The sequence below is a fragment of the Netta rufina genome, assembly GCF_964035555.1.
Source record: "Netta rufina genome assembly, chromosome: 2".
NCBI lineage: Eukaryota > Metazoa > Chordata > Aves > Anseriformes > Anatidae > Netta > Netta rufina.
This window is the reverse complement of record NC_140124.1, coordinates 131,623,963-131,645,362: the sequence shown is the minus strand read 5'-3', so window position 1 is coordinate 131,645,362 and position 21,400 is coordinate 131,623,963. Positions and strand designations below refer to the sequence as shown.

The window sequence follows — 21,400 nt, the reverse complement described above, 5'->3', positions numbered from 1 at the left end:
TTACAGAAAACTGAAAATGATGTGGTTTCTTTTGTTTATCTTCTCACAGTTCTTCCTCTTCCATCTCCTCTATTTTCTAACTGAAAAATAGCTAAGTATGATACATCTGAAAGATTATCTTTTTTTTTTTGTTTTGTTGCTGCTGTTTTTCAATAGAATCTTTAGTACTTTAAATTTTATGTACTTATGAAGGTATACGCAATTTAAACCTATTACAAAATTTCACTGTTATAAATTTTTCACTGCTATATATGTTTCCCTGCAAAGCCAGTATGCAGCACTTCATCTATTCGCCTATTCCACCTGTCCAGTTAACCTCTGTTTTAACACATCAGTTTGCTAAAATTAAGAAAATAACTCTCAAATTTCCCCCTAGTTTGCTTTAGCAAAATTTCCCCCTATTTAGCTTTGCAGATAAACTTAAGGCTTCAGCTAAATCTTCAACAATTAGAAAGAGCAAATGACCAAAGAAGCTATTTTTTTTATCTCCAAATGACTAGTGAGGTCCTCAGTGCTCCTGAATATAAATCTGTTCTCTCACTTCCTCACCCAGCTGATAATGTTACTATAAAAACCAACAGCAGCCAAGCTGCCAATATTTTAAATTCTACTTCAGGCACATTCTTCAGAACACATCAGTAGGCTCACAGCTGTACATACCTGCTGGCTATGCTTTTTCTTATTCCTCCTATACTTCAATGCAATCCTCCTTCCCTTCACTTTGAACCTAAAGCAAAGCTGAATACTTTCAGCCACTTGGAACTAATCCTTCCCTGTTACTTTTCTGCCTGGTACTTGTTATTCCAGAAATAAGTGGGAGTTAACTAAACTGTCTGAAAGGAAGACAAAAAAGTTTTGTAATATATTTCTGGATTACAGTATTCTGGAAAGTATTAATTAGCTATTTAAAAAGTCAGTGGGATGCAACTGTCCAAGACCCTAAAGACATTGACCACAAAATTTTACCTAATTTCAATTAAAAGGTGTACACTTAACTCCTTTACATTTGAAAATTCATGTCTAATTCATGTGTCACGTGTCATAAAAGGGAGCTGCAGCATTGATACTGATGAAAGATTAAATGTAAAAGATTAGAAACATGATTCCACACACGGGCCATATTTTTTCATCTGAAATTGATACCTTTTTCAGCTTCAAAAACCCCTACTTATTCCACATTTGTTTTTTCCTCCATATTTTGCTTTTTAAAAGCAACTGCAACAGTTCTTAAAATAAAGCTATTCTGTCAGAATATACAAGCTTCCTTTTAGTTTTCCCCCTTTTCTTTGATTATGCTTTAAGTCATTAAGTTTTCAGTCCCCTGACAAGCACAGAGAATAGTACTATTTTTTGGTAAGGACTTCTTAAAAAAATAGGAATAAACACAAAATATTAGCAAAAAGACTTCAAAAAGAACTGACTAAACAAGATAACTCACTAAGACTGTTTGAAAAAATAATGATGGTATAATTTGTTGGCAACAAGCTTGTAACTATCTAAACCAAAACCACTCCGTATGAATTTCCCTGCCTACAAAATGAGCATAAGCTGCTTGCTTCCTTTATGTAAGTGCTTTTCAACTACAGGTCTTGAAATATAAATCTAGATCCTGCAACAGCAAAAAAATCTGAACAAAAACCACAGTTGACACTCCTCTGCCTCCCACCTCTTTTTCTGTACTGCCACTGGCATTCCTCTGATCTTGCAATAAAGGCTGGTTAGAGAACCAAACTTTCAGAAAACTAATCTTAAAAATTGTATGAATTTCTGTCCACTTCAATCCTTGAACCAGATCTCGAAGTCAGAGAAGCTCCAGTGCCAGGAAAATACAGAACTACTTACATAATTAGCAGTGCAGTACAGTACAGGGTATCAGAATGATCATTTCTGCATACCCAGTTCTGAAATTACAGGTCATTTATGTAACTCAGTTTGTTACGGTTATTTATACACTTGATCCAGGTGGCCCCATCTATGCTATTACTTATACTTGATTATGACAATTTGTCATGTTATCAAGTTACCTGATCCTTACGCAAGGTTAATCAATTTTCGCACAGAAGGTTCCTCTCATTTCATTAATGAAAATATCCATTCTGGGGACAACAATGTTTGTTTGTTTTTTTTCTCAGATAACCTGGTCCTCTTTCTACCACCCAGCGCGCTGCATCTTTCTTCAGATATGGTATTTTTTAAGACATGGTATCCTCCTGATGCTTTTCAAGTTTTAGTCAAGATAGACTCGATATATTCTTAGTCATGCATTCTTTCTTACTTCAGGGTTCCCAGATTTCTCAGGAACCCTTGAAAAGTTCAGGTTATGTATCAATGATAAAATAACACATATACATATGCATACATATATATATACACACACACACACACACATATGTGTATATATATATATATATTTATGCATAATATCTAACTACTTGCTGATAACATTTTTTACATTTGGGTAATTAAGACAGCGATATAGCAATTGTCAAGCTTGTTAGCCTAGATTCATCCTGCTTATCTTTGGACTACAATGGGTATTTCTTTTGCTTTCCCATGCCATAAAAAGAACAGCTAAGATTGATGCCGATTATCACATTCCTGACCAGTTCTTATCCACGAATAGCAAAATACATTCACCTATGTGGCCTGTCCAGCATTAATTAGGAAAAAAAAAGCATCCCCAACACAGTCAGAAATTTTCAGAGTTGTTTGTAGACCACTGTCTCCCTTCCAGTAGATACTGGAATGACTAAAATCTATCTCAAACTATGAGAACAAACACATTAGGAGGAAAAAAGTAAACAGTCACAATATGCAACATTGCACTCATTTTCACTGCAGTTCATTCAAACTGCCAATCTTTTCTTGTAAGACTAGAGTAATATATGTTCCGCTCTACAGATTTTGTGCCATTAGCTACTTGCTCCCAAGCACAATTCCTTACATTTTTCCCTACTGTTGCATTGCAACTTATTTTTTTCTCATTTGAAAAGCTCATATAATTCTGTCACCTAACTCCTTCCACCATTTCTACCTAGCTGCAATTCATCTACGCATGTTATAGTCATACTCATATTCATAACCTTCCAGTTAATTAAGATATTGACTACACTGATCTATTTTTCACACTGGTTTCAAATTTATTTATTTTTTTTTATAATATGTATATTTCACAGTAAAAATCACCACGACAAAAATCACTACTTGCCTGTTACTTGCATCTGTAACCTGCCATTATGGTTGTTACTTGTATCAGATCTTGGTGAGGCTGTGGCCATGTCAGAGGCTTAGGCTTTAGCCTAAAAGAAAAAGCACACAGATGCTTATTAAAAAGTACTCGTCTCTGCGTGTTAGTTGCAACTATAAAATAAAGTATTCAGCTAATCACCAAATTACCAAATGTTACTTCTGTATGACAATTCAGTAGTATTTCATAACACCAGTCAAAAAAATTTACTTTGCAAATTTGTCACACCTTACATCTTCGAGCATGCCAAGGCACTTCAGTAATGCGTATGTTTAGAATACATTTTATGAATACATGCACACTTACACAGTTACTTGCTTAAAAAAAAAAAAAAAAAAAAAAAAATCAGCTGTGACATCAATGTTCCTATCTATCTCTAGAAACTATGCCCATGGTCTGATTTCAGATGAGCTAAGCACCCACAACTTCAAGTGAATGTGTCCAAAATGCTTATATGTTTGAAAATCAAGATGCCACAGCTGCACCACAGGTGATTTAGACAAAGAAAATTTGAATTCTGTTCTAGGACTTGCAACCAGCTTTCTGCTGGTCCACGTACCAATCGCCTTCCTCCTCCATCGAGGCAGCAAGTACTTTGCGGGGACCACCCCATCTTACCCTTCAGCAACTAACATACTGGGGCTCTGATCTTAGCTGGGGCATCCCACCACTTGAAGCACATGCACACCGCATCAATCCCTTCCCTTCAAATTACTACACCTGAAACAAAGCTAGAAATACAGTAGACTATACATTCGGTTTATTTCAATACTTGATTTTAATATCCGTCATAGCTGGAAAACGTAATTCACAAAGATACACAGATCCAAATAGAAGTACGTTATTGGCTGCTAAAATTGGCTTACTAAATCATAAGTCATTTTTGACTCCCACCAATTATGCATATATTTTTTGTCAGATGTGGCTAGTACATTTCCACCTTCACCGATGACAATCAGTTGTTTTTGCAAATCAGTGAAAGGTGTTGCACTTTTGTATTTTTAACAAATAGGTTCATAGCCCACTGAACAAGGTTAAGTTCATCAGGTTAGGAAAAACTCATCAGGTTAGGAAATTGTTTCCAAGTTTAAAGGTACAGATATGAGAGGTGATGCAGATGTGATACAGGTGGCACATTTACATCCTTTCTGGCAACAAAAGCACATAAGCATGGAAACATTTCCAAACATTCGCTTTCAAAATGCTCCACGGCACAGATTTCTTTCAAAAAGCAGTTACTTTCTCAACATCAAAGCATCTCTTTTAATGGGCAGAAGGGACACATTGTCTTTTTGTTGGTGTTGCTGTTTGTAAAATATCTGCTGGGTAGTATACTACTGACAGCCACTTGTCGTAACAGAAGGTCAGCAAATACATAACACTTGTTGCTTTGTGAAAGAAAAATACATAATTCATCGTTGTTTGACAGCACGTTGCCATGAGATAATCAGCAAAGTATTGTAAAGATACTGCTACTTAAAGGTCTTGCTTCCATATCATTAACCACATCAATAACATCCTGCAGCACTTTGTGCACTTCTGGCTCCAACTTCCTTTCTGTAATAGCCTGTAATGATGCAGTGAGTCAATTTCACATCTGGTGCTATCTCTAACCTTACCTGGTAATTCCTCAACCCCATTTTTTTATTATTTTTTTTTTTAAACATCAGTCAAACCAGGCACTCCATCAGTGGTTACAGTTTTCCATAAAAAATGTTTTTATAAGTCATTTACTGGTACAAATCTCTCTTCTCTGGTACATCTTTCCTTTAGTGGCTTAGTTCATTGTGTATTTCCTTATCAAAACAGAATCTAGCAAATACCATAAACTGAGGGATGTTAGAAACATCTATATTTACATCCAAGCAAACCTCATACAGTGCAATTTGTTCTAGTACTTCTTTCTTCAGATCTTCAGTACTACTTTCTGTGTGTTTTCTAACAGTAATTGCTAACAAAGAAATGTATTTTAGTTGCCATATTCTTTTCCATGTATTATGTCAGACATTTTTACCACACCAGGAAGAACAAGTGTTTCCCCAGTATATGTGTTTTTTTTTTTCCTTTTGTTATTATGTAAGGAATCTCAAGAGGGGTTTCTCTGAAGATTTATCACTATCACATAGTGAAATCTTGTAGAGTACTGGATTGCAAACCACATAACTTTAAACAATGCAGAAAAGAATTGAGAGGTTAGACTTTGTGTTTTAGATGCTTAGTTTACAAATGCCTTGGTAGTCATGATGGTGCTTCACATTATCATTAGCTAATATCTCAAGATATAATAGAGATGAGGTTAATCATTAAAGATGGTGATCTGTATTTGAAATAGTCTTCTTGATATTTTTGATTTTTCTTTCGGTCCACTTCTTGTCAGATTTGATTAAATTGTCACTGTTTTTACCTCGCAATATGACTGACAAAGAGTTCATACCTGAGGTAGGAGAAGCATCAGCTCTGCCGTGCTCTTGTTCACTCATGCTTGCATTATTAGTATTACCTTCAATATATGAAAGGTGCCACTATGGAACACCCACCCCCACACACACCCCATGCTGCACAATACCCCCTTGTCCCCTCTTGAAACCGTATGAGGTGCATGACCATGTTAAGTATTACTAAAGTTTAATTCCACCTCCCCTCAGAATCACAGAATGTGTGAGGTGGGAAGGGACCTCTGGAGGGCATTTGGCCCAACTCCTGCTCAAGCAGGGACAATGACAGCCAGTTGCCCAGGACCATGTTGACCTTCATCCTCTTCATGGTCTTTCACTGGACTCCTCTGAGTGCATGTATGTCCATGTCTCTTGCGCACTGGGGCCCAGAACTGGACCCAGTACTCCAAATGCAGCCTCACCAACACTGAGTAAAAGAGAAGGATCACTTCTCCTGACCTGCTGGCAACACTTAGCCTGATGCAGCCCATAACAGCATTAGCTTTCTTAGCAGGAAGTGCACATTGCTGCCTCACGTTCAACTTGGTGTCCACCAGGACCCCCAGGTCCTTTTCTGTCAAGCTGCTTTCCAGCTGGGTGGCCCCCAGCATGTACTGGTGCCTGCGGTTACTCCTCCCCAGGTGCAGGACTTTTTCTTGTTGAACTGTATGAGGTTTCCATCAGCCCATTTCTCTAGCCTGTTGATGTCCCCCTCTAGATAGCAATATGACTATTGTGTGTCTGTCATCCATGGATTTATTGAGTATGCACTCTTCACCATCAGACCATTAACGATGACATGAAACAGGACTAGACCAGGTAGACCTCACTGTCTGCTCATTCAGCCCATACTTCAGCAGCTTCCCTGTGAGGATCTTATGGGGGACAGTGTCAAAGGCCTTGTCAGAGTCCAGAAAGATATAATCCACTGCTCTCCCCTGACCTGTACCAGGCCAGCTGTTTCATCACAGGAAGTTATCAGACTGGTCAAATATGACTAGCCTGTGGTGAATCCATGCTGACAACTCCTGATGATTTTCTTCTTCCTGTGCCTGGAAATAGTTTCCAGCATTAGCTGTTCCACCACCTTCCCAGGGATCAAGGTGAGGCTGACTGGCCTGTAGTTCCCTGCATCCTCCTTGTCCCTCCTGAATGTAGGAGCGACATTTGCTTTCCAACAGTCTTTGGGCATTATCCCAGTTGCCACAACTCAGCAAAGATTATACAGAATGGCCTCACAATCACATCTGATTGCTCCCTCAGCACTTGTGGGTGGATCCCATCAAGGCCCATGGATTTATCAATGTCCAGCTTACTTAAGTATTCTCCGACCTGATCCTCTTCTACCAAAGGCACATCTTCTGTGTTCTAGCCTTTCACCCTAGCAGGAATCACAGGTCCCATTGGCTATCTCCCTGGCATTGTATTCCTATTATTTCAGATAAAACACAAGTCCTAGGATTTTCTTCCCACACCTAAATGGATCATCTTGGGAGCCTCCCTTTAAAGACCACTGATATGGAAGGCATTAAGCAAGCAACACACACAATCAATTCTGCAGCAACTAAAGTAAATTCTTCACAAGCAACCACAATCTGCACTCTAGTTATGATCATACATGAAAAAATTAGTTTAGGCATATTTTTGTAACTGACAAATCACAATCACTCCTCCCCCTATTGTCCTCCTGCCCCATTCCTGGAGGTGTTCAAGGCCAGATTGGATGGGGATTTGAGAAATCTGGTCTGGTGGGAAGTGTCCCTGCTCACAGCAGGGGGTTGGAACTGGACGATCTTGAAGGTCCCTTCCAACCCAAACCATTCTGTGGTTTTATGACTCAACTTACATAGGTCTAAAATGCTTGGGGTATTGCTTTGAGTTGTTTTATTTTGGTTTTGTTTCCTTTTAACTGTATTCTTATTGTGCACAAATCAAGATAAATAAATAAAAACAAAAACTGTGTCAAAGTCCCCAGGAAGACAGGGCAGACAGCTCATTGCCTAACCTACTTAGGCTTCAGGTTTCAGGTGCTGATTTATCTGCAAGACATAGAGCCAGCCCTAACCTGAATTTCTGGCCCTGCCTGCTCCTAAGCTATGAACTGAATTTGGTGTACACATTTACCAATGGCCTGATAACACTGAAGTGAAAACTGACTACACTTAGCTTTGTATCTTTCCCCATCAGGGGAAAAATAAATGATGACAATGGCCAGGAAAAAAGACATTACAATGCCAGGAAGCTACCAACGTATCAAGGACATGAAACGGAGTTAGGCTTGGCTTTGGCTGCGGGGCTCCATGTTTCTGCGACAAGTACACGACTACGTCCCTACCATCAGTGCCCCAATGTTCTGCTTCTGCTGCCCCTGTAAAAATCAACATCCTTTTATAATAAAGGCCTGTATTAAATTCTTGACAATATGGTACACCTAGGTACATGTACACAGCAATGATTACAGTTCTAAATTTTTTAGAATGCTGTAAATAAAATACTGCATTAGCACGCAAGTCAAATACTATTTAGAAAAATAAAATATATGCAGCTGCAAAAAAAAAAAAGCATTTTCTTTTAAATAGACATCACTTTTAGTAACAACAATACATGAAGGAGATCTTTCATCATATTTTGTATTCAAAATGGCTTTTGAGCAAACTAGTTGAATTAAGTACTTCTGGTCACTTCGTGGTTTAAAGATTTCAAAGCTGCAGACCTCCCCATCCTTGCTTAAGTAGGAATTACGAACTGATACAGAATTAATAGGGGGAAAAATCATTCAGTTTTCTAAGTCAAATTAGGAAAAAATATCAATTGTTTTCCTAGTAACTTATTTTTTAGGAATACATCAAAAAAAAGACAATGCTTCAGACAGTTATCAGTTACTTCAATCAGTAACCATTCAAATCAGCTACTACATTTTTGAACAGGGCTAAAAGGTTATTGTCAAATCAGGCTTGATCCGGGTTGGTTCTCCTGGAAGAAGAGACAGCTTGCTCACATCATGTTTGTGATTTTCATTCAAGGTCCAAAACAACAAAGAAAAAAAGAAACCTAATTGCCTGATGCACATTGAGTAACACTCACAGTTGGACAGGTCTTTCTTCCAGGTAAACAAAGCCTTCAGGAAGAAAAGCCAGCCAAGTTATGTTGTACAAGATGAAGGATCTTATCGAGAGAGTTGAAATAGAAACACCTATTACCCTCTGAAGGCTGTTCTGGACAGAGGACAAATGCTGCTGCACAGTCAAAGACAAGAAGTACAAACCAAAGCTTATCCCCTCAGGAAATTTCCTCTAACAGGCAAACTACTACTATGATGCAGCCACAGAAATAAAAATAATAAATAGATAAAAAGCAATTTATCATCTAAGTGTTTCCAGTAGTGACAAAAATAGCATTAGTTACATTGTGTAAGGTGCTGGTGGTAGATTGCCGTATACTAGAAAAGGACAGGACACGAAGAGCATTACTGGGAGCATAAAGACAAAGAAAGAGTAGTCTAACAAGAATTAATGCTAAAGTAAATTTGATAATAATCTAGAAATACACGGGAACACATAGGAAACAAATGTAATGGCTACTGAAATAAAATACTGCTTGCAAAAAAGCCCAGGCTTCTGAGAGCGCAGGCAATGCTGCACCAGACAGAGAGAGAGCATAAACACAGGCTGTGTGAAACTAAGCAGGGACAGTAAAGAAGTCACATAGCAGAGGGCCTGACAGATTTGCTGTAGGATGGGATTACACCAACACTGTTTTACCTCATTAGAATAAAAAAAAAAAAATCATAAGCTGATTAAAAAAAAAAAAAAAAAAAAAAAAAAAAAAAAAAGGTAATGCAACTAGAAATTACTCAAAGAAATACTGAAAAAAATCTAAGTTTCAAGGAATGGGAGACTCCCATCTTCGTAAGCCAGAAAACCCTACATCTGCACGGCAGAGAATAACCAAAACTTAAACTAAACAAGTTGTCCGATCTTGATTAAGGAGGGGAGGGGACGGCAGTTACAGCAAGTCATTAAAGTGATGATACTCATCTGGAGGACCGAGTTTTCATAACCAGAGACGTCAAAAGCAAAACACCAGTACTTTCTTGATCTTATTTGCAAGAAAGTCTACATGAGAAAGAAAAACAGCTGCTGAGGAAGCATAGAAACATGCTATAATAAAATAATATATAAATATATATATTTCCAGTAGCTCAAACCCTAGCTATTAGTGCGCAAGGAACCGTATGTCCTATAGGCACCATTTACCACCACGTGGTATGCAGCCCCCAATTCCCCCCTCCCCCCCGTTTTTATTTTATTTTTTGCTACTCAAAATAAATGTCCAGTTTAGCTACTAAACATATTGATTAAGGCTTAAAATGTTTGATGTTATCTCTGTATAATCTTAAAAAGAGGATTAAATACAGCAATGTAAAGGGTCACTATCCATGCACTTATAATCCTGCTGAACATCACTGGATTAATTCTAACAAGGGCTACAGCCATAACACATCCCTGACTATAAGCTTGCTACATCTCTTTATTCAAGTGCCTGGGCTAAGTTTCATTGCTGTAAGAGATATGAAGCTTTACTTTCTGAGCTGCTTCACTGACACACACAGAACCCCCCTGGGCCCGATAAATGAATTCCTGGGCCCTAAAAATGAATTAACAGAGTCTTGAGAGCCACATAAAGTTCACAGTTGTCACAAACTTCTTTCTGAACTATCCTCAACATACATAACCACTACATTAGCTCAAAGAATACAATCTCTCTATAAACCCCTGTAGCAGATACATTAAAATTAGTGTTAATTTAGTTTTGTATACAAATTTGTGTAATTACAGATCAACTAAGACAAAGTAAGACTCTACCTAAACCATGATATATCCTTTAATTTTTTTTAATTGAAGGCTCGCTTCCTGTTTCATGTGAATCAACAGTTTCATGGAAGACAGTCTAATTAATAACAGTATTTTAGATTTGCAATTCTGGGAAACACTTTATCTGAATCCCAAAATGCTATTAAAGCATCACAAAAAAAAAAAAAAAAAAAAAAAAAAAGACAATTACTTCAGTGGATATTGCATTACTCTATTTTTAGTCTTTAGTAGATAATGGACTCATGGAACTTTAGCAGTTATCTTTTTATGACACTGCCCATTTGGTAATGGTTGCACCTGGCTGATACTTTCTATCATGCTATACTAAAACAAACAATAGCATTTCTTCTAAAACTGAGAGATAAAAAGTATCATTGGAACAACAAATACATATTTATAAATTAACAAATCAGGGAAATACCAAGGAAATACTTATCGAAGAAGCTCTGAGTGAGGAAGATGACGTTACAATTTTTTGCAATTGTTCTAATATACGTTCTGATGTCCAATTAATGAAAACTTCAAGGATGTTGGAGTGTTTCTCTGAAACACCTCCTACCCTAGCATAAGCTGTCTGAACATACTGACAAAAATGTAATAAAGTGGGTCACGAAGCCAGTCACATGAGCAGATGCACACACACACATTCTTATGACGTTAGTCCACTTAAAAATAAAAAAACACACATGCTGACATAGCCAGGAACTCAGAAACCATCCATAAAGCTGAAGTTTTACTTCATATGCCAATTTGGACTACAGCAAGTTTTCCAGTTTTAGTTTCAGACATTTAGATCAGATATTTATACAAAACTGTGGCAGAGAACTTAAGAAGTCATTCAGCTGACTGTAGTTTCAGCCAGTACAAGAGAGAAGATTGAATAGAAAATAAATGTAATTGCCATTTAAAACAACTTATATGCAATCACAATGTATTTTGCTTAGTGATCATGCTTTAATAAACGCTGATTTATGCTCTTGCTAATCTGATGCTTCTGTTCCAGAAACAATACAGAACTGGATGGATAAGGGAATGAAAAATAAGCACGAATACAGACTACACCAGGAATAAGTACCGTCAAATCAAAAGCCTTCCTGAATCCCCCCAAATCGAAATAAGAAAACTTGAAATCTAGCTGTATAAACGCACTAGGCAAGGACAAAGGAAGTAGATATGCAAAAAGCCTAAATGTTACTAGCACCTTTCATTCAATTTACTTTAAGTATAACTAAGAATACAGATGGGTAAAATCCCCACAGTGTCATAAGTATTATTTTTCTTGTATGAGAGCATATCCTCCAAATTCAAATGGAAATACAGACCAAAAAAGTCTTTTTTCAAATTATTTTTTTTTAAAACAAGGAAGCACAGCTATTTAAGTTTTTTCCCCTGTAAGCAAAAAAGGTATGGTGACTCAACCACTGCCCTGGACAGCCTGTTCCAATGCCTCACAACCCTTTCAGTGAAGTGTTTTTTCCTACATCCAACATCCAACCTAAACCTCTTATGGCACAACTTAATGCCACTTCCTCATCTTATCATTTGGTGCTTGGGAAAAGAGACCAATCCCCACCTTGCTATAGCCTCCTTTAAGGTAATTGTAGAATGCAAAATGTCTCTACCAAAAGCACAGTATTTTTCTAATTCTGTTAAAGCTAATTGAAAGTTTTTCTAATTAACTGATTATAAAAAAAAAACTGCCAGTGTAGCTGTGTTCTTTTCAGAGAAGCAGTAATTCTTTATAATTAATAATAATAATAAAAAAAAAGGATATCTCCTTTTGACATTGGAAAAAATCCATCTCAGAGCTGATTATACACAAAGAGACCAAAGCAGGACTTTATCCTTAAAACATTACGAGAGATCCAACCTTGAAACTAGTATTCCCAGACGCCCTCCCCTCTTAACAATTCCCATGGTTCTCCCGGTACCCAACATATCAAGTGCATCCCTGAGCAATAAATGTAGAAATGTTCAAGTGTATCTACAAATACAGCAAATATTTTAAAAGAATGGTCATTCACTGGATCCTAAACATAGCACTCTAATGCCTTACCCAGCGCACTGAATTCTTGCACTTTGGCCAACTAATCAATGATTGCACAGTAGAATATCTTGCAGACTAATCATTACCTCTGGTCTCCCAGTCCTCATGCCCAAGGCAGCCCACAAGACACTTTCTGAAACAACCTCGTGACAAAGTTCTGCCCACATGGGGCCTGCTCCTCTGGATATCTGGAATCACACATTTGACAGTTAGTTTTATGGCACATTATAGATTCTCCTTCCCCTTAATAGCCTCTTCATGTTTCACAACCTGAAGAACACCTGTCATTTTTCCCCCACCATATACACCACTTTTCCCCGTAAACACCGTAACTTCTACTCCAGGGATGCCATTTTCCCTCTCAGATATCTCTACAGTGCATACCTAACTAAATTTGGAACTATTGCTCTTTAACATCCAACCTGAAAGTTTGACATGTTTGTTTCAGATCTGGAGAAGAATCTGTGTACCCAAAAATGCGTTGACCTTTATTAAACTGAGCCAGACGGCCAGCAAATGAGTATTTGTACAACTCTCATCTTGCCTACAGCCAACACTAACAAAGGAGTTCTAAGAACTGACACTCCCTAAATAGATAGCTTTGGTAATCAACAACTAAAATTACAACAATACTTGCACCTAGGCAAATACAAAACTTTAAAGTCAAAGCTTTATTTCCCTGAGCTCCACAAGCACGTCTGCGACTGTAAGAAGCAATGGAAAGCCTACACTTATCATCAAGGGATATCTCCTATAAACAGTAATAGGGCCATCTGAGAACCATTAAAGTTTCTGCTTGATATTTGTAACAAAATTCATTTATTGTTCTTTACTTCCTAAAAATCTGATCTGTCCTCTTCCATATAAGATGTTCTCCACCGTGTTAACATCTCCTATGACAGGCTAATTAAAAGGTTAGCAATTCCATCCTCCTTTCTAACCAAATATGAAGTAACTAAGAATGTACTGTGAAGCCAAGAAGGTACTTTATTTTAGGTGTGATGGTCTAGGGGCATGGACAAGAAACAGTATGTAAGCCAGTATTACCTTTTATTAACAAATAATTTATCTGTATATGTGAGGGGTGAACAATCTTCTATGAACAGAAGCTTAAAGTAAGAAGCTATATCCACGAATATCTTCTATATTTAGTCAAAATACTTGATGGTTAGTTTTGATTCATTTCAATTGGATGCCTGAATTTAATATAAGCATACACTGGTTTATAATTCTCCTTTTTGGGTATAACTAATTAACTTTATTAACTTTAATTAACTCCTACTAAGCATACAGAAGGAAAGCAAGGTCCAAATTACACAAACAGCTCTAACCTTTGTTTTCTAACCTGTCTGCTTTACTTTGAAGAGCTTACATTCTGTCAATTTAACTCAATAGATCTGTTTATATGACACTGAAATGTTGCATTTTTTCACAGAATATGGCAAGTTCCTTGTCTTTTGGTATTCTCCTTTTGCCCTAACACAAACTGTCAATTCCCAATCAAATTTCTTTTTTTTTTTACCTGCCTAAATTCAATCACTTACTATTTTTAAGACCATTATTTTTTTTTGTTTTCACCTTCAACTTTCAGTCCTATGGCTATTTTTGTCTTTGAATAATCTAAATCATAGGACTGGCTTGTAATATGGTGACCATCACTTGCTGAGCAACAAATTATTTTCTGTGGCACCTACTACTGGTTCTGAACCTCAGTCAACCAAGTAGCAGTACTCCATCAGACTTGTAAATATTAACTACAAAAACAAATGGATCTGGACGACAGGAAGGAAAAATTGCAAGTACTTTTCATTGTTTCGAAACCTTTGTAATTGTAGGATGTATTCCATGTTAATTCTGAACACTGAAAACTTCAGGAGACTGAAGTGTTCCTGATACTTAACATTCAGCATATAAACTGCACATTCACTATATATAATCCTGAATGTTTCATTTACATCAAGCCCATGGAGTGTCCTGATGGGCAGGCATATACTGTTGGCTTCCTTAGAACCTGCTTTGTCAGTAGTACAATTTCGGCTTCAGCAGTCTCCTCCTCAGAGTCTGTAAGGCCCTGTCAGCAAGACAAGGCTGTAGTTTTTGGCAACTAACAGCTTCTCCTGAGATGCTCCAACATTCACAATAAACTGCAAATATTTTGTTAGTAAGTTCCAAGTTACCAGCGTTATAGCAGACCTAGACAGATCTGAACTGGCAAGCAAACTGCTACTCTTCTTCAGACACTGGGTTTGATGCAAGCTTTTCTGTACATTAATTTATCTTTCTCAGGCCAACCTACACTCAGTTCTTCCCCACCCCCCGCTTCGAGCAAACAAACCTTTGTCCGTTCAGAGTGGCAACAGGCATGGAGAGCAAGCTACATATAAAAATATTTCATTTTCTGTCATTTCTCAAGCACATCGACTGACCGTTGTTTCAGACGTGGGAATACCAAACCATGCATTAACTGTAACATATTGCCAGCCGCATAGTAGGGGCTAAGAAAAAATATAGTACAATTACAGAGGTTTACAAAACCTATTTTTGAGAGGGTTATGCAAGAGGTCTAAACAAATCACAGGCTATGAATCCACGGCACAAGTCTGCCTGCTCTGTTTTGTCTTATACTTAGACTAGCAGCTCCCTGGCAAAGACCTTTTTTAGCCTGGTTTCCCAAGCAAACATCGCATGTATGATTCATATTGTCCAACCGCCTCTTCCCACTCTTCCTTTCATCTCTATCCCTCTAAATGAATCTGTTCACCACCAGATTCAGTTTAACTTAACTGAAAAGTAACATCCTCTGATACACTTGGATCCCAGAAGCTTCATGAAAATCAACAGCTAGGTAGAGGAAAAAGACAATTTCCTGCACTTGCTGAGCAAAGGACTACAGCATGAACTCAAGTTATCCATGCTGCCTGGCCCAAAGACAGACACAGCTATAAATCAGTCTAGGTTGCTGCTGTGTACAGTGGATTTTTATTTATTTATTTATTTTTTTAACTGTAAGAAAGGTCCAGAAGAAGAGGAGAGAATTGTGATGATGTTAAAAAAAAAAAAAAAATCATGAGGCAAATTTCCCCGATCACAGAACAACTTATGTGACAAAATATTTAGGGCACACCTTGCTTATGAATCATAATCACGATGATGTTTCTTGATCCTACCAGAAAAATCACACAACAAAAAATACTAAAATGCCTCCTCTGTGTATTAGATAGGCCCCCCTCCCACAAAGTAATAACCCGAATAAACAACTTCCAGCTATCTTGAATAAAACAATGGTCACAATCCATAGATCAAGAAATCTGGGATGAGTATTTCCCCCCTCATTTCAATATTCAACTGAACAGCTTCCACATCTATCAAAATACCACATACATCATATACTGGTAATATTTAGTCTTCAGTCTCTCTGGGTTACCTTCTGCTATGGGAAACCCTAATAGTACTTATAAATTATTGTGTATCAGACCTGCATTGAGAGCCATGAAAGTAATGTAGTAAAACATATCCCTAAAATATCAGCATTTTTAGTCTATCTGCATGGTGAACAGAAAACCTGACTGCAGTCACATGGAGGCACATTGATATTAAATTTAACACTGTATGTAACGTGTTACAGCAATACAGGAAATGGAGAAGTATTTGGGCTGCAGAGCAGGCAGGCAGCCTGAGCACATACCACGAGTGCCCAGATAGCTTATAAAATCCACTCGCATCACCACAGCCTTATTAGTCACAAGAACCATTACTAGTGTAAGCATGTCCCTACTGCAGGCACAGCAGAACTAACCAAAAAATTCCAAAGGAACACTGAAGACAATGACAAAGAGCTTTGTTGTTTCTGCTGTGCCCTCATCATCCCTCCCCCTTGGTTCTGGGGGGTTTTGAAGAACCCATGATAAAGCAATACCAATTACAAGAAATGCATTAATACTGTCTCACAAAATAGGTCTTTCCCAGTCTCTTTTGTTTTGGTAAGTCAGTAAAAGGCAATAAGTCAATACTCAAAGAAAAACCTGCTTAGTGTTAAGGGCTGAAACAGCAGAAATGGTCTTTGCACAATTTTTGGCAGTAAGAGGTTTGATGTGATCCACCTCTCAACAGCTACCTCAAAAAACAGCTCAGTGAAGGAGAATTCACTGAATGTTCCCACTCTTTCCTCCCTGTGTTTGCTTTTTATAATGTGCTATGCAAGCCTCCTTCCAGCTGTCAATCTCAACAGTGTTAAACATTGAAACATGCCTGTCCTAATTCCCAGCACAGAGCCTGCCAGTCTTACCTATTGGTGAGATCACTCACCCAAGTATTGTCCCTGTTTTTCAGAAGGGCCCTCCAGTCTGTAGAATCCTCTAGCAATAAACCTGGTCCTTAATAAGGTGCACAGGTGATAAACCCTCCTTAAAACAAAGAGCAGCCTATTTCTGCTACTTATTTTCCAGTATGATTCTGAGATAACCCAATAACAAAATGTAACTGCTTTATGAATGCTTGTCCCATACAAATATTGCAAGCTGAGAAGATAAAAATTAGTAATATATAAGCCCTACCAGAAGCACCTTGTATTCCCAAGTGTCAGTACTGAACCACATCAATATATCTGAAATCAAGTTTAGTTCAAAGCTACAAAGGAATCAATGAACTATAAGAAAACAACTTAAATTTTGTAGTAAAACAGTGTTGGAAATATAGATTACATTTCTCCATTTAACAGATGACAATCATGAGGAATGCAGAAATACGCTCACGAGGGTCTGTATCCTTTCTGATACAAAGCAAAAGGCTATTTTATAAACCTGAAAGCATTACCAGCTAATTCTGGAGAACACTGCCCTGAAAACTTCAAAACCAAGTGACAACAAACACTGCACAGCAAAGGCCACCCAACTTCCCACTGCAGGAAGTCAATCATTCCCCCATTCTTGTTCATTTTAGAGCAACTTTTTCGGACAGATATTAGAGGCAGGGAGTGACAAGGAAGAGAAAAGCATCACCAGCACCCCCTAATGTAATCATGGCCAACAGAATTTTTTTGCTGCAAATCCTTTCAGTCCATAAATGCAATAAGAAGTGAATTTTTGAGGAGTTGAGGGGCTATATGTAATGGAATTTGCACATTAACTATTCCCACTTTCCACAAACCCACATTTCTTTGGTTTATCTGGCAATTTTCCCGAAAAACATGAACTTTGAGATGTTACCTCCAAAGAACAGCCCTGATTCCAGAGTCAACCTCCCAGAAAGGTCCCTCACAACAGCCATTGAGCCTAACAAACCAGTCAAAAAACTACACAGGCATAAAATTCTCATCGTAAATAGATGGTGTTTGGATTCAAAGACTGCAATATATTGCCTTGAACTGCCACACAACAGACTAAAATGTGCTTGACGTATTCCATAATACCACTTGAGTTTCACATCTATGTTACTCTGCAGTAAAAAGTTCCACACCTAAGCTACAAGCTTTGTGAAGAACCACTTCCTTTAATCTGTTTTTGAAAATAATGCTTACTAGTTTCATATGATATGGCCTTGCTTCTGTTGCCTTTGGTAAAATTTATCAGAAAATACACTAATAAATCACTCTATTGTTCATGCCAGTCTTGGTTATTATATCCTTCCTTCTAGTCTGAAGAGCATTAAGAATCCTTAGTCATTCTGTAAGTCTTCATCCACAGAAGTCAGTCATCCTTGTCTCGATGACACACTATTTAAAGACAGGACAAAGAGAGGATAAGATCAAAAAATGCACAAAACATTCATTTGAGACTGGAATGTACCATGGGTATAAACGGTGGCATGATGATGTTGTTAGAATAGAACAGAGAATAAAATAAACATCTTCTCCATCAACCTGTGAGACATCAACTATTTAAGCTGGGGGCGAGAGGTAGTATCAATCAACATCTAGAAATGTGTTCTTACTTCAGCCCTCAGGGTGGGAGAATAGGACACTTGAAACAAGATTTTCTAGGATGTAGGAAAACAAGCCCAAACAGCATCTCTTTGCAAATTAGGATCTACTTCCTCTGATTTTACTTTCTTATGGCCTTTCAAACTTTGAAATTGAAGCAAGCAATGTAATAGAATTACCAAACATAAAGTACATCAACCTACTCTGAAAGCTGACTTTTCCAAGTACTTGAGAAAACAAAACAAACCAACCAACCAAGAAATAAACAAACAAAAACCTGTAGTGGTCAGTCTAGAATAATACATTCATAGGACATACTTAGAAACATGATTAGTCCACATCCTAAACTGTAAAGTCTGTAATCTTTTTTATTAAAGCACCTACTATTTATCAACACATCTTTTCCTTGTCCATATGTGTTCCTTAGTTTGAGTCGTACATCAGCCAATCCCAACTGAACCTTGTAAACAACTACTTCCCGACAGACTACCCTACTCAGGTTTTCGAAGTATGCTCCAGCATCTCCTTGTTTAGTTACATGGCAGAAGGTTAGAAGTGCAAGCTGGAATTTACTCAGACTCAACCTCATTCAAAGGTCTGCTGGCCTCTGCTGAAGGTGCACTCTTCCTCCAGTTCTTTTAAACTGAAAAATAAGCTCTACTTTCCAGTTTGTTTGCACAGACGCAGTACTATGTTAATAGTTTTCTACTTGAATTGATTATTTTCCCTATCAAAAAATGGAATACAAACAATCAAGAAACAACAGTCTGTTTGCAAAAGAACTAAAGATAGGAGGTCCCCATATAATACAGGGACCACCTGCCATACAATAGTAACATTTAGCTGTTTCTGAAACAGCATATAAAATAAATATAAGAACTAGTATACAAGCTAATCTATATTATTTTCCTAATACTTTCCAACATTTACGTTTTAGTTCATTCCCAATCAGATGTTTTCATAGAGTAATCTGTAATTATGTCAAGCTTTTATTACTAAATACTCAATTTACACCCCATTTTGATGAATAGTTCTAGCTACTTCTTCCAGTGTGCATTAAGCCTCGTATGTTAGCAAAAAAAAGTACCCATCATGATGTATTAAGCTAGCCTGTTTTGTCTCTCTGAAGTTCCCACTTCTACTACTCAGAAAATAATTTCACAACCTACAGATTGACAGATTTTTTTAATTTAAATCGCTTTTGAGAAAAAGGACAAATAACCACTTGTACATCCATTAGTAGCAGTCTTTTTGCCATATAACAAGCTAAGATTCCCACTAGTTTTCTACCTCAAAACCATTTCCTTAACAAAGCAGTTTTATTCACCATTCCATGACAAGACAGCCTTGTCATAAACTTCTCACAAGACAGGCAGGTAGGGATTTTTTTATTATTATTTTTATTTGTAAATGGCACACAGATTACATCAGTCTTCCATCAGATTTTCAATTCTAATTGAATTTTTTCCCATTCTTGTAACTAGCATCCAAAAGTCAAAACACACTTAAAAAAAAAAGTCTTTCCAGATACTAAAGTAGGACAGCACTCATTTTTTGAAAAGATAACAGTGTAAGAAGGTAGCTGGAATTGGGGAAGAGGGAGGAAAAAAAAAAAAAAAGTGGCAAGAAAGAAGGCATAAAAGGAACTGAAATTCAAGAAAAAAAAGTGCTTCCACACTTCTATCCTGAGGGGAAAAGAAAAGGGAAGTGTGGCAACCCCGCTGCTCTTCATCTTCATTTCAGCTTTCCTCTTATGTTTAATTTTGTTTTTTGACTGTTATGCACAGATTCTCTAGTGTCAGCATGCATACTAGAAAATGCAAGAGTTAATTCAATTTACCAGCTAGTAAAAACAAGGTCAGATTTTAAAATGTATGTATCCTGATCTGTTTGGCAGTTTTAGTTTACGCATACAAAAACTACATTACATCTTACTGAATTTCTCAAGAATGAGCAGAGCACTGTGTTTCAAAACTGTACGTGTGTTCTTTTTCTAGTTCTAATGCCTGAACATATTGTGCAATTTCACAGATTAGGAACATAATCTTTCCTGTTTACTTTTCCCTATTCTAAAACCATAGCTCCTTTGATTTGACTTATACTGAAATATCACTGGCTACATTTAAATGTATATACAGTCCAAAATTCTCTCAATATCCAACAACATGAGAAACAGAGGAAAAGTTTCATTTGTGGTGGTGTTTTTTGATTTGTTTTTAAAAGGATTCTTCTGCTAATCTGCTGCTCCATTCAAATATTGATAGTAAAAATCTCATTTAGAAACCCCAGTAACTAGAAACGTGTGCAGAATATACTTTACGCACTTTCCTCTGTGCATTCACAGAAGCACAGACAAGAGCTCTCTCCTGCCCACTTCAGGTTACAATGTGAAGATCCCAGAATGTCTAAAACAACAACAACAAAATTACTTTCCTCTGTTTATTTATTTATTGTTCTCTTCTACCTCCACAATCAGCAACCTAACTCTGAAGTTCTATTAAAAAAAAAAAATTGGACGGAATGATTCTGTGCTTCAGAACCACTTGAGAAGGTCAGTTACAAACACTTGTACTCTGTGCCATTTATATCCAAGATAAATGGAGAGAAAGTGCTACTGTGTTTTCAAGAACAGATCTTTATATTTGGAGGAATTATTCCAAAGTGGTTTCAGTCAGCGAAAAAATCCTTGCTTCAGACATCAGAGGTTGAATTTTACTACAGAAGTAATTAAATAACTCCCAGTTAACATCTCATGTGATGGATGTTAAGAGGTCTTCAGGTTTTGAACTGGTTACAGTCAAGTACCCTCAGACCCTCGTGACTTGAAGTAGAACATTAACATTTCTCACATATTCCAGCAATAAGAAAAATGATGATAAA

The 21,400-nt window shown here is 37.3% G+C and overlaps 1 protein-coding gene across 2 annotated transcripts in view; it reads right to left on the bottom strand.

The window, feature by feature from the left end:
• Window positions 1–21,400, bottom strand: part of WWP1 (WW domain containing E3 ubiquitin protein ligase 1) — a 61,290-nt gene that overhangs the window by 35,960 nt on the left and 3,930 nt on the right. For both annotated transcript variants that reach the window (XM_084306796.1, XM_084306797.1), the window contains exon 2: window positions 3,209–3,299. In XM_084306796.1, the coding sequence (XP_084162922.1) occupies window positions 3,209–3,278 (70 nt within the window). In that variant the 5' untranslated portion in view covers window positions 3,279–3,299. The remainder of the gene's footprint in view (window positions 1–3,208; window positions 3,300–21,400) is intronic.